The sequence below is a fragment of the Podarcis raffonei genome, chromosome 8 (assembly GCF_027172205.1).
Source record: "Podarcis raffonei isolate rPodRaf1 chromosome 8, rPodRaf1.pri, whole genome shotgun sequence".
Lineage (NCBI taxonomy): Eukaryota > Metazoa > Chordata > Lepidosauria > Squamata > Lacertidae > Podarcis > Podarcis raffonei.
Window position 1 is genome coordinate 81,205,056 of NC_070609.1, and position 13,007 is coordinate 81,218,062.

The window sequence follows — 13,007 nt, forward strand, 5'->3', positions numbered from 1 at the left end:
GGGAAAGAAGCACACCTGCTCCTCAAGGCCCTTGACCCGCTGCCGGTGGGCCCTCTCCCGGGCATCCAAGGTGTGTTCTGCCTGGAGCTGAGAGCTGTGCAGCCGTTCGGCCTCCAACTGCAGGTCCTGCCAGTGTCGGGTTGAGGAGTCCACCCTGGTCTGGGCCTGCTCCAACTCTGCCACCTGTGCCTGGGCAAGGAGAGGGTGGAGGGAAACCTCGCCAGGGGGGCCAGCACCTTCTCGAGCCTCATGGTTGCTGCGACAACCAGCCGCCTCCCCAGCAAATCTCCCAGAATTCAATAGTTGCAACCACCTCTGCTTTCAACTGACAGCCAAGTTCCTAGTCCTTAAGACTGGAGATAAGCCTCGGAAGCATGTGCAGTGCCTACTGATCTCCTGCCAGCCTAGGCAAAGGCCCATTGGGGGCGGATGGTCAGTGTTCTGCAGAGCTCCTTTGGCCCCTCCGTCGCTGAACCAGAGAAATGAGGCAAAATTGGGCTATACTGAATCCTTTAGCTCCTTGTGGGGTTGGCAACACTCGCATTTCCTTAACAGGGCCAAAGGCAGAACCAGGAGGAAACCGGCAGGCATTTCTCTCTTCCCCCTCCAAACTCCTTGTGGAGAGAGACAGGGCTCCTTGTCTCCTCCTAGCCAAGACAGCTGGATAGCTCAGCTGGTTAGAGCGTGGTGCTAATAACACCAAGGTTGCAGGTTCGATCCCTGCAAGGGGCAGCTGCGTATTCTTGCATTGCAGGGGGTTGCACTAGATCATGGGTAGGCAAACTAAGGCCCAGGAGCTGGATCCGGCCCAAGCGCCTTCTAAATCCGGGCCACGGACGGTCTGGGAATCAGCGTGTTTTTACATTAGCAGAATGTGTCCTTTTATTTAAAATGCATCTCTGGATTATTTGTGGGGCCTGCCTGGTGTTTTTACATGAATAGAACGTGTGCTTTTATTTAAAATGCATATCTAGGTTATTTGTGGGGCATAAGAATTCATTCTCCCCCCCCCAAAAAAAAAAAATTAGTCCGGCCCCCCACAAGGTCTGAGGGACAGTGGACTGGCCCCCTGCTGAAAAGGTTTGCTGACCCCTGCACTAGATCCCTTTCCAACTCTAGGATTCTGTGATTCTATGGCTGAGGTCCAGCATGGGCCGTGGGGGGGGGGGTTGGAGCAGGCAGGGCTGCTCCCCTGAGAGGCACTTGGGTCAGGCTTGCCAGAGCGGCCTGGGAAGGGCACATGACTCCACGCTAGGGTCCTCCGGATGATGCCAAGCTTCTCCTCCAGGGGGAAGGCAGCCCAATCAAAGGAGAGAAAGCAGTTGAGCACACCAATCGGAATGGAGGAAATTTGAGTTGGGAAATTCGAGCGTCGCCTAAAAGCAGGGAGCAGAGCCTGGCCAGGTATCCGAGTCAGATTTCCCAAGGAGGAAACCCCACAGAGACCACTTGGGAAGGGGCCTTCTCCTGAGTAGGTGTGCCTAGGACCGCTGCAGCAGAAGGAGAAAGGAGATGTGATGGCTCTCCTACAAGGCAACCACAGACAGAGGGACTGGGTACCAAATTTACCATCTTGAGAATGACTTCTTTTAAACGGAAAGAGTTGCCAATGAAGTTATTAGTTCTTGGTATGGTGGTCGCCTCTGCACATTTCCCCAGACAGACTGGAACATTTGAGTCAGTTGTGGGAGGGAGGAAAACTTTCATGGGGGGGCAGGGAGAGTCCTTACCTCAAGGAGCCGGATCTGCTGCTGAGCCTCTGTCAGCTCCTGCTCCAAACTGGCGAGGGACCTGTCCAGGCGGCCCTTTTCAGCAGAGAGGCGCACAGAGTCCTCGTGGGTCTTCAGCTTCTCCCGCTCCACCTGGGGGGGTGGGGTGTCAAAGCAGAGGTGTCAGGAAGCCGAGCGCCCGCCCCCTACCCCCTCTTGTGGATGTGTTTCTTCACAGAAAGGCCCTCTGCGCATGCTCAAGCTGTTCTTTCAGAAGGAAGGCAAGCTCCGAGAGACCACCTGCCCATCGCGCTGGCCCCTGCCCTCCCTTCTGCTCGGACCCCGAGGGGCTTGCCTTGTCGAGGGTCTTCCTGAGGGCGTTCCTGTCCTTCTCCAGGCGCAGGGACGAGCGCTCTGCCTCCCGCTTCTCGTTCTCCAGCTGCGCCAAGGCACGCTGCAGGCTGCTGACGCGCTCCTGGAAGAGGCGCCTGTCGCCCTGCACCTTCTGCAGGCTCCGCAGGCCAATGGCTTCGCTTTCCTGGCTCTGGCGCAGCAGCTGCAATGGAAGGGAGGAGAGAAAGGCAATGTAGAGCTCTGCAGGTCGCCCTGGCGGGACCATTCAGCTCCCTCCGCCCCTGGCCACCTGCCTGGTTCAAACCACACGGTGCCTCTGGGGCAACAGGTGGGAGGCTCAGGGGTGGGGAGGCCCGGCTCTGGGCACAGGATCCCACCCCCCAAACTTCCATGAAAAAACTCCCGATGAAAACATCTCAGGCTCGAGTCTGCCAGACCCTGCTGGGACCTCAGGAGGAAGTTCTACAGCTACCGTATTTTTCGCTCCATAAGACGCACCAGCCCATAAGACGCACCTAGTTTTTAAGAGAAGGAAAGGGGGAAAGCCCCGTTTTTTGGGCTCACAGTTGTGCAGCTTCTTTTGCAAAGGGGGAAAGGCCCATTTTTTGAGGATCAGCTCAAAGCTGTGCAGCTTCTTTTGCAAAGGGGGAAAGCCCCTTCTTTTGAGAATCAGCTCAAAGTTCTTGAGCTTACTTTGCAAAGGGAAAAAATTCTGTTTTTATGGGGTTCAACTCACAGTTCTGCAGCTTCTTTAGGAAAGGAAAGGGAGCCATTTCTACAGTTTCCAGACAGATAATCTAATGTCACTGGGGAAACAAACAACCTCTGTCTGCAGAACATTCAGCAATGGAGGCCTGGGCAAGGGGCCGGGGCCGGAAAGGGAGCCAGTGATCGACCACACATTCGCTCCATAAGACGCACAGACATTTCCCCTTGAGGAAAAACGTGCGTCTTATGGAGCGAAAAATACGGTACTTCTCAAGCAATAAAACCGCTCTGCATTGCATTATGCATGCCTGGCGGAATTTGCGCAGCAGGTCGCAGAATTCCATTTCCCTGGAGTATTTTTGCTGGGGGAACCTGCTGCCGCTGCCCCCTAAGGGGTCTCTCCTCCTACCCCCCCAACCCCATGCTCTGTCCAGGGGTGGGGAGGGCCAGGGACTCACTTCTTCCTGCTGCTTGACCAGCCCCTCCAGCTCTTCCTTCTGCAGCTCCAACTCCCCCTGCTGCCCCTTCATCGCCTGGAGCTGCTCGGAGAGGATCCCGTTCTGCTTCTTGGCTTCCGAGACGGCCTGGCGGGCCGCATCCAGCCGCTCCTGAAACAAGCAACAACGTGGACGTGGGTTCTTGCTGTGAAGCCATCCCCCTTCCCCCATTCTGCTGCCTCACCTGCCCTTCTTGAGGAGGCAGCGAATTGCAGCCCAAGGGCCTGCCTGGCACTCTGCTGATCAGCCCCCTTACCTGCAAGACCCTCCGGTCGTGCTCACTGGCCGCCAGGGCCTTCTGCAGCTGCAGCACTTTCTCCTGGGCTGAGCTGGCACTGTTTTGGCTCTCGGAGAGGGAGGCACTGAGCCCCTGCACCTTCTCCTTCAGGGAGCTCTCGGCCTCCGTAGCCTTCGCCAGAGAGAGACTGAGGCGGTCTAAGGAGAGCTGCAGGGCGCTGGCCTTTTGCTCGGCCTCAGACACCTGCGGGGTGGGAGACGACACAGATTAGGATGTTAGGATATTTCCGTTCCACCTTAAAAAGGGGACAGGCTGTTGTGAGTCACAGCCTGCGTATTTCCTGCTCACAGGAAGTTTCTGTTTGTCTATTGCTTTCGTTTGTCTCTCTGTGCCTGAGACACCGAAGCAGGCAGTCATGTTTTCTTTGTTCTGACCAATGCTGAATAAAATTGTAAATAATGCTCTCCTGCGTGCATCTTTCGCTGTGCATTATCTGCTAATAGAGCGTGCAAGAGCTCTGGAATGTGGGAAGCTATTTCAGGGGCTCGTGTCGCTAATTGCTGATACTGCGTTTCTACGAGAGGTTGATGGATCGCAACGAGACGGCGTGGGGCCTTGATGGCTGATGTCTCCCTGGCAGTATCCCAACATAGGCTGCCCGGTTCAGACCCACCAAGTGTCCCTATTTTCCAGGGACAGTCCCAGATTTACAGAAGCTGTCCCAGTTTCTGATTTGATCCCAGAATGTCCTGCTTTCCTTTAGGATGTCCCTATTTTCATCGGAGAAATGTAGGAGGAAAAGGAGTTCTGCAACACACACACACACCCAAGACAAGGAGAGAATTAACTATACAACCTTTAGAAGACACCTGAAGGCAGCCCTATATAAGGAAGTGTTTTTTTTTAAAGTTTAATGTTTTATTATGTTTTTATATACAGTGGTACCTCGGGTTAAGAACTTAATTCGTTCCAGAGGTCCGTTCTTAACCTGAAACTGTTCTTAACCTGAGGTACCACTTTAGCTATTGGGGCCTCCCGCCGCCGCCATACCATTTCTGTTCTCGTCCTGAAGCAAAGTTCTTAGCCCAAGGTACTATTTCTGGGTTAGCAGAGTCTGTAACCTGAAGAGTCTGTAACCTGAGGTACTACTGTATATTGGAAGCCGCCCAGAGAGGCTGGGACAACCTAGTCAGATAGGTGGGCTAGAAGGAGGAGGAGGAAGAGGAGGTATTTATACCCTGCCCATCTCGCTGGGCTTCCCAAGCAACTCTGGGCAGCTCCCAACAGAATATTAAAAACATGATAAAACATCAAACATTACGAACTTCCCTAAACAGGGCTGCCTTCAGGTGTCTTCTAAAAGTCAGATAGTTGTTTATTTCTTTGACATCTAGTGGGAGGGTGTTCCACAGGGCGGGCACCATTACTGAGAAGGCCCTCTGCCTGGTTCCCTGCAACTTCGCTTCTCATAGGGAGGGAACCACCAGAAGGCCCTCGGAGCTGGACCTCAGTGTCCGGGCTGGACGATGGGGGTGGAAACGCTCCTTCAGGTATACTGGGCAGAGGCCGTTTGAATAGGACGTCCCTATTTTCATTGGAGAAACGTTGGAGGGTATAGAAGCGGTGTCCCAACGGCTCTTGAGAGGTGGCAGCCAAAGAAATCCTCTTCCCCACTTGCCAGTTGCATGCCCTGTCCACAAACTGCGGCCAAGCAAAGACGGCTGCCAACTCCTGTGATTTCAAGAAGCCTTCCAGGCTCTGACCATGGAGGTCCTGGGTTCATCCCCAGAAGCACCTGCAAGAGGGACCCCTGCCCACCCAGCCACCCTCCTCTCAGAGGCCCCAGAGAGCAGCTGCTGCCAGTCCAGGCAAGGCTGATCAGGATGGCTTGAGGGGAGTCACCTGTCTCTGTAGGATGTCGATTCTGTCATGTAGCCCCTGGATCTCCGCCTCGCGGTCGCTCAGCACCAGCTTGGACCTCTGCAGCTCGCCCTCCAGCGACCGCCTCAGGAGCTCCAACTTGGTGCTACGGCTCTCGGACGCATCCAGGATGTCTTTGAGGCGACGCTTCTCCAGCTCCAGCTTGGCCTCGCTGGCCTTCATCTTGCCGATCTTCTCCTGAGGGAAGAAGAGAGGAGGGAGAGGGCGGCCATTGCCAGTTGCCTCAGGCCTTTTCTGAGGAAACTGGCCAGGTTGAAGAAGCCCCGGCAGGGGGAACAGAGAGCTTAGAGCAGGAGTAGGCAACCTTCTCAATCTGGCCCGCGGACGGTCTGGGAATTAGCATGTTTTTACATGAATAGAATGTGTCCCTTTATTTAAAATGCATCTCTGGGTTATTTGTGGGGCATAGGAATTCGTTCTTCTTTCCCCCTTCAAAATATAGTCCAGCCCACCACATGGTCTGAGGGACAGTGGACTGGCCCCCTGCTGAAAAAGGTTGCTGACCCCTGGCTTAAAGGGAATGAAAACCTGCTGTGAGGCAGAACTGGACAGCGGGCCAAACAGCGTTTTGGGGGGCACAGAGGGGTCCAAGAGCTGCACTTTGCCAAGGTCTTCTTGCTCCTCTCAGCCAATGGCTTCCAGGGGTCTCTCTGGCAACTCTGAAGGACTCCAGAGGAATCGCAATGCTAATTTGGGGTTCTGGGCTTCATCTGCATTAATTGCCTTGGAATTTGCCTCCTTTTTCCCACTGGGTAGGATATGCTTCCTTTAACTTTTCCTCTGCATAAATTATTTCTCTTTTTATGGTGGTGGTGGTGGTGGGGTGTCAGTGGTTTCAAAGAGGTGCCTGAGACTTCTGGCAATTCCCTCAGTCCTGAGGGAAAACTCTTTCCCCCTAAAGTTGCCTCTTTTCCTCCAAGAATTCGGTCACCTCACATTTGTCTGGGGAGTAAATGACCTGGAATAGGACTCCACCCCCCTTTCACACACACAAAAAGGTAAAGGTAAAGGACCCCTTACAGTTAAGTACAGTCGTGAACAACTCTGGGGTTGCGGCGCTCATCTCGCTTTAATGGCCGAGGGAGCAGGCATTTGTCCGCAGAAAGCTTCCGTGTCACATGGCCAGCATGACAAAGCCGCTTCTGACGAAACCAGAGCAGTGGACGGAAACGCCGTTTACCTTCCTGCCAGAGTGGTACCTATTTATCTATTTGCACTTTGACGTGCTTTCGAACTGCTAGGTTGGCAGGAGCAGGGACTGAGCAATGGGAGCTCACCCCATCGCAGGGATTCAAACCGCCGACCTTCTCATCGGCAAGCCCTCGGCTCAGTGATTTAGACCACAGCACCACCTGTGTCCCTTGTTTCACACACACAACTACATGGTTAAAAACCTCCAGTGTTAACCATGCCAAGCAGGGGGGGAAGGCAGCCTTGAAAACTACCATTTTCTTCTCATCTGGCCATATTGGCGATTAATTCTCCCCACCAGCACTGCTCTCCTCCAGCCAAGTTACCTCACCCACACAAGTGCCACCCTTTCCATAGAGAAGCCAGGACCAGCCCCAGGCACGGAAAAGCACTCTGAACATGCTCAGTGGCACTTGAAAAACAAAGCAAAACCCCAAACCACCTTGTGGTATCAACACTTTTCAGAGCAGTTCAAGTATCAGGAGGGAACATTTCACAAGAATTTGACCAGCTCAGCAACATTCGCCAAGAAAGAATGTCTCTTCTGAGCCAACATTTAAGCAAACATTTTCTAGCATTTTATTAAGCATTGGTCACACACTTTAGTGCCCCCCATGCCTCCTGCTCCTCTCTCTCTCTCCCCCACCCTCTCGTGGACTCCCATCGCATGGGGCCCCCCTTCTTTCAACTCTTAACCCAAGAAAAGGGAACAGCAGCCTCTTTCTCTACCAGAAACGGTGGCAAGCTTCGGGAGAGCACGACTGGTGGCCCAGACCTGAGCTGGACCTGCTGCTGCTGCTGCTCGCCCCCTCTCCCTCATCAGCTCAGCATATTCCTTGGCCTCTGCCAGGCCCCTTGGCAGCCGCCCAACTTTGTTCCTTGATCGGAGCAAAATACACACCAGGAGGCTTAGTTTGGTCAGAATTGAGTATACACTTTCAGAGTTAAGGCTAAATGCATTACTTCTGGTCAATGAACCACCATAGCTGCTAGACGGCCGTGAAAATGTGCGTCCCGGGCTTTTTAGACTCATCTACTCAGATATTAGGGAACGTGGGTGACGCTGTGGGTTAAACCACAGAACCTAGGACTTGCCGATCACAAGGTCAGTGGTTCGAATCCCCGCGACAGGGTGAGCTCCCGTTGCTCGGTCCCTGCTCCTGCCAACCTAGCAGTTCGAAAGCACGTCAAAGTGCAAGTAGATAAATAGGTACCGCTCCGGCGGGAAGGTAAACGGCATTTCCGTGCACTGCTCTGGTTCGCCAGAAGCGGCTTAGTCATGCTGGCCACATGACCCGGAAGCTGTACGCCGGCTCCCTCGGCCAATAAAGCGAGATGAGCGCCGCAACCCCAGAGTCGGCCACGACTGGATCTAATGGTCAGGGGTCCCTTTACCTTTACCCAAATATTATCTGAAACCAAAGCAGCATGTTGGTTGTCAGATGTGGATTTCTCCCCCGGCTCTCCTACCCCACCAGAGGAGTAACCCACAGAGATCAGCTGACAGCTAGGCCTTGTGTGTGATGGACCTGGTGACTGGGGAGGGAGCTTCAAGTCCACTGTCCGTCCATCTCCAAGTTTTGCTGCCAGGGCCTGGAAGGAGTGAGGGGGGCAGGGAGCAGAGGTGGAGCTCCTTCCTCACAGACTGATCTCCTGCTGGGCACCTTCCTCGCCCTGAGGTCCTGCTTCCCTGCCTAGCGTAGCTCACCTGGGTGGCCCTGCGCTCGCTGTCGGCCGCCTGCAGGCTCCGCTCCAGTGCAGCCAGCCTGTCCGCCAGGGCCTTGCGCTCCCTCTCGTTCCGGCGCAGGGTCTCCTCCTGCTGCATCAGGGCCGTCTGGGCACCGCTCAGCTTCCCGTCTGCACTGCGCCTCCCTGCAGAGGAGGAAAGAGGGCAGAGCGCTCAGTGGGCAGAGGCAGGGCAAAGGGGGGGCAAGGCAGGGCTTGTGGCCCTTGAAATCTCCCCTAGAAACCTCCAGCTCCTCATTGATAGAAACTGTCATTTCTTTTAGTGCATCCCGCACTTCACTTCCCTGGTGGGAAATGCAGTTTAATGACTTAGCTGATGTTTTTTACCCCCCCCCCCTTTCGCTATTCATTCAAAACTCGGGAGGGGGTGTTATTCAAGGGAACCTTTGAAAAAACCACCACAGAAACGAGGCTGCTGGTGACTAGCGGTGGGTGATATATCAATATATCGTCCAAAAGCGATTTGAAATCCGTATTGTGATATCGGTTTCATAGCTTCTGACCTGGCACTATATCATGAATCATGGTGTTTGTGTGTGCTGTGCAAAAATCACAATGTGGGGGAAACCACGAAGCCAGCTAATTCCTCTACAAAGCTCCATCCTTACTTCAGACATTGTGATATATCAGTATATTGCAATGTTTAGCTGGTGATATGAAGTTGAATACCAACTTCATTCTTATTTCAGATACTACGATACATCAGTATATTGCAATGTTCAGCTCGTGATCTATCGCAATGTTGGAAACCAGATATTGCCCAGCCCTAAGGGTGACACAGCAGAGTAGACAAGAGACCTCAGACCCCCTCCAACCCACCTTCATCGCATTCGGCCACCTGCTTCTGCAGCTGCTGCACACGAGTCACAGAGACGTCCCGCTCGGCCTCCATCTCTGCCAGCTGGCCGTTCAAGGTGCTCAGCTGGGAACGGGCTTCGTCCTGGACCCCAAGGAGGACGGACAGAAAGGGGGAGAGGAAGGGAGGAAGAACAACAAGACGACTGGCTGTCAGGATCTGAGCGTGGAGGGTGTGATAGGAATTTTGAGGTCTTAGATATATGGTAATGTTCATAAGTGTACCAACCAAGCACGTACATAGATCAGCACAGGAAGACCAACCTGAAACCATTTTGATTCCCAAACTGACCAAATGTTTTCCCTGCAAGGGGGGGGGGGTCAGGGAGCCTTCTCATTGTCTCAGGAATTGAGTAATCAGCATTTTAATAGGTGACAGACTATCAGGAAAGGCAATCAGGAAAGGAAATCAGATAACCTGGGAACAGGAAAAACAACATTCAAATTTCTGTTTTAGACCGCCTTTTCTGTGATGTATGATGTTTCTGGGGGTGGTCTTGATCTACAGGGTGGCAATTTTCAACGTCTTTATAAGGCCTTGCACGCCATTGTTCTAGGTTCCTCCTCCTTTCCTGCGGGTGAGGGGAGCACCCTGTTGCAACAGATCAATAAAGATCAAGCTTACTAGCTACTTTGCTTCTCAATATTCTCTGGTTGGCCTCTGTTATTTTCTCCTACCAATAGGGAACCTACGTAAGGACTCTATATGGGCTCTTGGACACCCCATAAGGGAAAAGGGCAATTTTTGTTTACAACCAGGGGGCCCATGAAGGCTCAGAACCTCGTGGGAAAGAAGATCCACCCACCCCTGCGCCAGCCATACCCGCTCTCGCTGCGTCTCCCTCAGTTCTTGCAGGAAGTCCCGGAGTGCGGAGCGCACCACCTCTGGGTCGATGTCGGCTACCAGCTGCTCGCTCCGGCTGGGGGAGCCAGCGAGCTCCGGGGAGAGGGGGCGGGAGGCCAAGCTGCCTGCCTGTGGTGTGGGGCTGCTTGGCCCGTCTGCGGTGACATCCCCTAGAGAGAGAAAGCGCGAAGATTGTGGAAGAAAGGGGTTAAGTTTACTGCATGTACTGTATTAAAAGAAAATATTATGAAAATGATGTATAGATGGTACTTAACCCCAGTGAAACTAGCAAAGATTTACCATACAAATGATAATCTATGTTGGAAATGCAGAGAAAAAGAAGGTACTTTTTATCATATGTGGTGGACGTGCCCTAAGGTGAAAGACTTCTGGGAAAAGATTTATAATGAGTTGAAAAAAATGTTGAAAAATACATTTATTAAGTCTTTCTACTTGGAATAATAGGATTGGAATTGTCCAAAAAAGATGTTAGATTGTTTTTGTATGCCACTACAGCGGCAAGACTTTTATTAGCCAAAAACTGGAAATCGCAAGAGATACCAACAATAGAAGAATGGCAGATGAAGATGATGGACTTTTTGGAGCTGGCCGACCTGACTGGAAGAATCCATGACCAGAAAGAAGAGGAGACACAAGAGGATTGGAAGAAATTTAAAGAAAATTTAGCTAAATATTGTAATATAAGATAAAGAGAAAATTCTTGGAAGTAATAAATAGGCTTAGGGGTAGAATAAGAATATGTGTTAGTAAATATAAAGGATGAGAATATTAATAAAGGAGATGAGGTTAGTAAAGGAAAGGAGTTGATATTAGAAATATGAATTTGGAGAACTGTTAAACAGGTGATATAATGAAATTCAGTTAAAGGGGATTTGAGGAAGTCGGTTATCAATGTAAGGAAATTATGGATGTGAAGTAATAATTCTCTTTTGTGTTGTTTTTTCTTTCTTTCTTTCTTTATTGTATGTTTTGATATGTTTTGTAATTTTTTCTTTCTTAATTGTGAAAATCAATAAAAAAATTGATTAAAAAAGAGAGAGAAAGCGTGAAGGAAGTGGCTGCCAGTGTCAAAAAGTCACCAAGATCTCAGCAAAAGGCCAGTGGACTGTGGATCTATCCTCCCTCAGAGTGTGGTACTTACCTTTCGGGGGGGAGAAGAGCCTCTTGGGGGAGCCGCCACGGGCCCTGAAAGCAGGGCTGGGGGCGTGGCCCCCATGGCCAATGCCCATGGTGCGCCGGAGGGCCGAGTGGAGCCGGCCCAGCTTGAACTCCACGTCACGCTTCAGGCCCTCCACGCGAGCGAGCTCTGCTTCCAGGCCGTGGACCCGTCCTTCGGAGGCGCTCAGCCGCAGGCTCAGCTCAGCCCCCTCGGCCTGCGCCTTCTCCAGCTTGATCTCCAGGTTGCGGCCGTTGTCCATCAGCTTCTTCTCGTTGCCGCGGGCCTCCTCCAGGCTCCCCAGAAGGCCTCTCTCCCGCAGGCGGAACTCGCCTTCCAAGTCCACCATCTTCCTCTGCAGGTTGAGGAGCTGGCAAGGAGGGAAGAAGAGGCACAGGCTGGGCAAGCACAGAAACCGCCCCAGACTCTATTTCACCATCAGAGGCCCTTCTCTGTGTGCCTCCTCCAGGTGAGGTCTGGAAGGTGGCAACGCGAGGCGGGGCCTTTTCTGCAGTGGCTCCCCATTTGTGGAGTGCTCTCCCCAGGGAGGACCTCCCAGCGCCTTCATTGCATATATTCAGGCGGCTGGAGAAACCAGGCCTTTGGCAGATTAATATCCCACAGCCTTTTAAATATGTCTGTGGGAAGGTTGGGTTACTGTTTCATTGTCTTGGTTTAATTATTTACTGGTGTATTTTATTCCGTGAACTGCCTTGAGATCTTTGGATGAGGGGCGCGGTATATAGATTTAATAAATAAAATAAGTCTGTTGGGGGCGACATACAAGAAGTGGGCGGAGTCAGAGGCAAAGAAGTGCTGCCAACTGAACTGCCCCGGCTTCAGTTTTCACCAGAGGAACCTCAGAGTAAAACTGTCGGTCTTGTGCAGGTCTACTCAGAAGTATGCTCTGCTGGGGTTACTCCTAAATAAGCGCACAAGCAACTAAGGGGGAGGGATGCAGTCCATTCCCCCTTAGTCACTGGTAGGGCTCACAGAATGAGCCAATAATTTTATAAGTTGTGTGTCCTTGTTTCTCAATTTGATCCTTTTACATGGTTGGGTCTGTTTTGTGGTCTTTTATGTCATTATTTTTTTACCGATTATAGTTTAGTAATTCTTTACTGTAATCGTCAAGTGCAAGCTGCTTAATTATTACTTGCTGATATTTAATTTTACTGTTTACTATTCTATTCTAAGTGATCACTGGATATTGTTTCATTTAAAAGTTTTTATTGTGACTTTTTTGTGTTGGATCAGATAGTTATTAGGTATGTGATCTGTGCAACAGTCATACCTCAGGTTACAGACGCTTCAGGTTGTGTTTTTTTCCGGCTGCAGACCGCCGAAACCTGGAAGTACCGGAACAGGGTACTTTCGGGTTTCGGCGGTCGCACATGTGCAGAAGTGCTAAATAGCGCTTTGCGCATGCACAGAAACGCTGAATCTCAACCTGCGCGTGTGCAGACGCGGGTTGCGAATGCTGTGGGTTGCGAATGTGCATCCTTCACGGATCACGTTCGCAAAGCAAGCGTCCACTGTATTCTGTTGTTGCTCCCATAACTCACTAAAGATAAACTATGACAAAACAAAAATTGTGGTGTTTACTAGAGCTCGCCACACCTTTAGATGGTCATTAGACGAACATGTGATTGAACAGTGCCCCTTTTTTAAATATCTGGGTGTTACATTTCAGGCTACATCTAGTTGGCTAGCCCACTTTAAGGCTGTAACCATCCTAACACGAAGA

The 13,007-nt window shown here is 51.7% G+C and overlaps 1 protein-coding gene and 1 non-coding gene across 3 annotated transcripts in view; one reads left to right on the forward strand and one right to left on the reverse strand.

Annotated features, from left to right (window-relative positions):
- The window catches only part of CROCC (ciliary rootlet coiled-coil, rootletin), a 69,901-nt gene that overhangs the window by 894 nt on the left and 56,000 nt on the right, over positions 1-13,007 (reverse strand). The window contains exons 27-36 of one of the 2 annotated variants that reach the window (XM_053401095.1): positions 11,246-11,630; positions 10,063-10,253; positions 9,204-9,324; positions 8,347-8,510; positions 5,409-5,624; positions 3,525-3,749; positions 3,230-3,379; positions 2,065-2,265; positions 1,731-1,862; positions 16-189 (exon numbers count right to left, since the gene is read on the reverse strand). In XM_053401095.1, the coding sequence (XP_053257070.1) occupies positions 16-189; positions 1,731-1,862; positions 2,065-2,265; positions 3,230-3,379; positions 3,525-3,749; positions 5,409-5,624; positions 8,347-8,510; positions 9,204-9,324; positions 10,063-10,253; positions 11,246-11,630 (1,959 nt within the window). The remainder of the gene's footprint in view (positions 1-15; positions 190-1,730; positions 1,863-2,064; positions 2,266-3,229; positions 3,380-3,524; positions 3,750-5,408; positions 5,625-8,346; positions 8,511-9,203; positions 9,325-10,062; positions 10,254-11,245; positions 11,631-13,007) is intronic. The other variant, XM_053401096.1, reaches the window with a different exon arrangement.
- Positions 660-735, forward strand: TRNAI-AAU (transfer RNA isoleucine (anticodon AAU)). The gene has a single exon. It is a non-coding gene; the product is annotated as a tRNA-Ile (tRNA).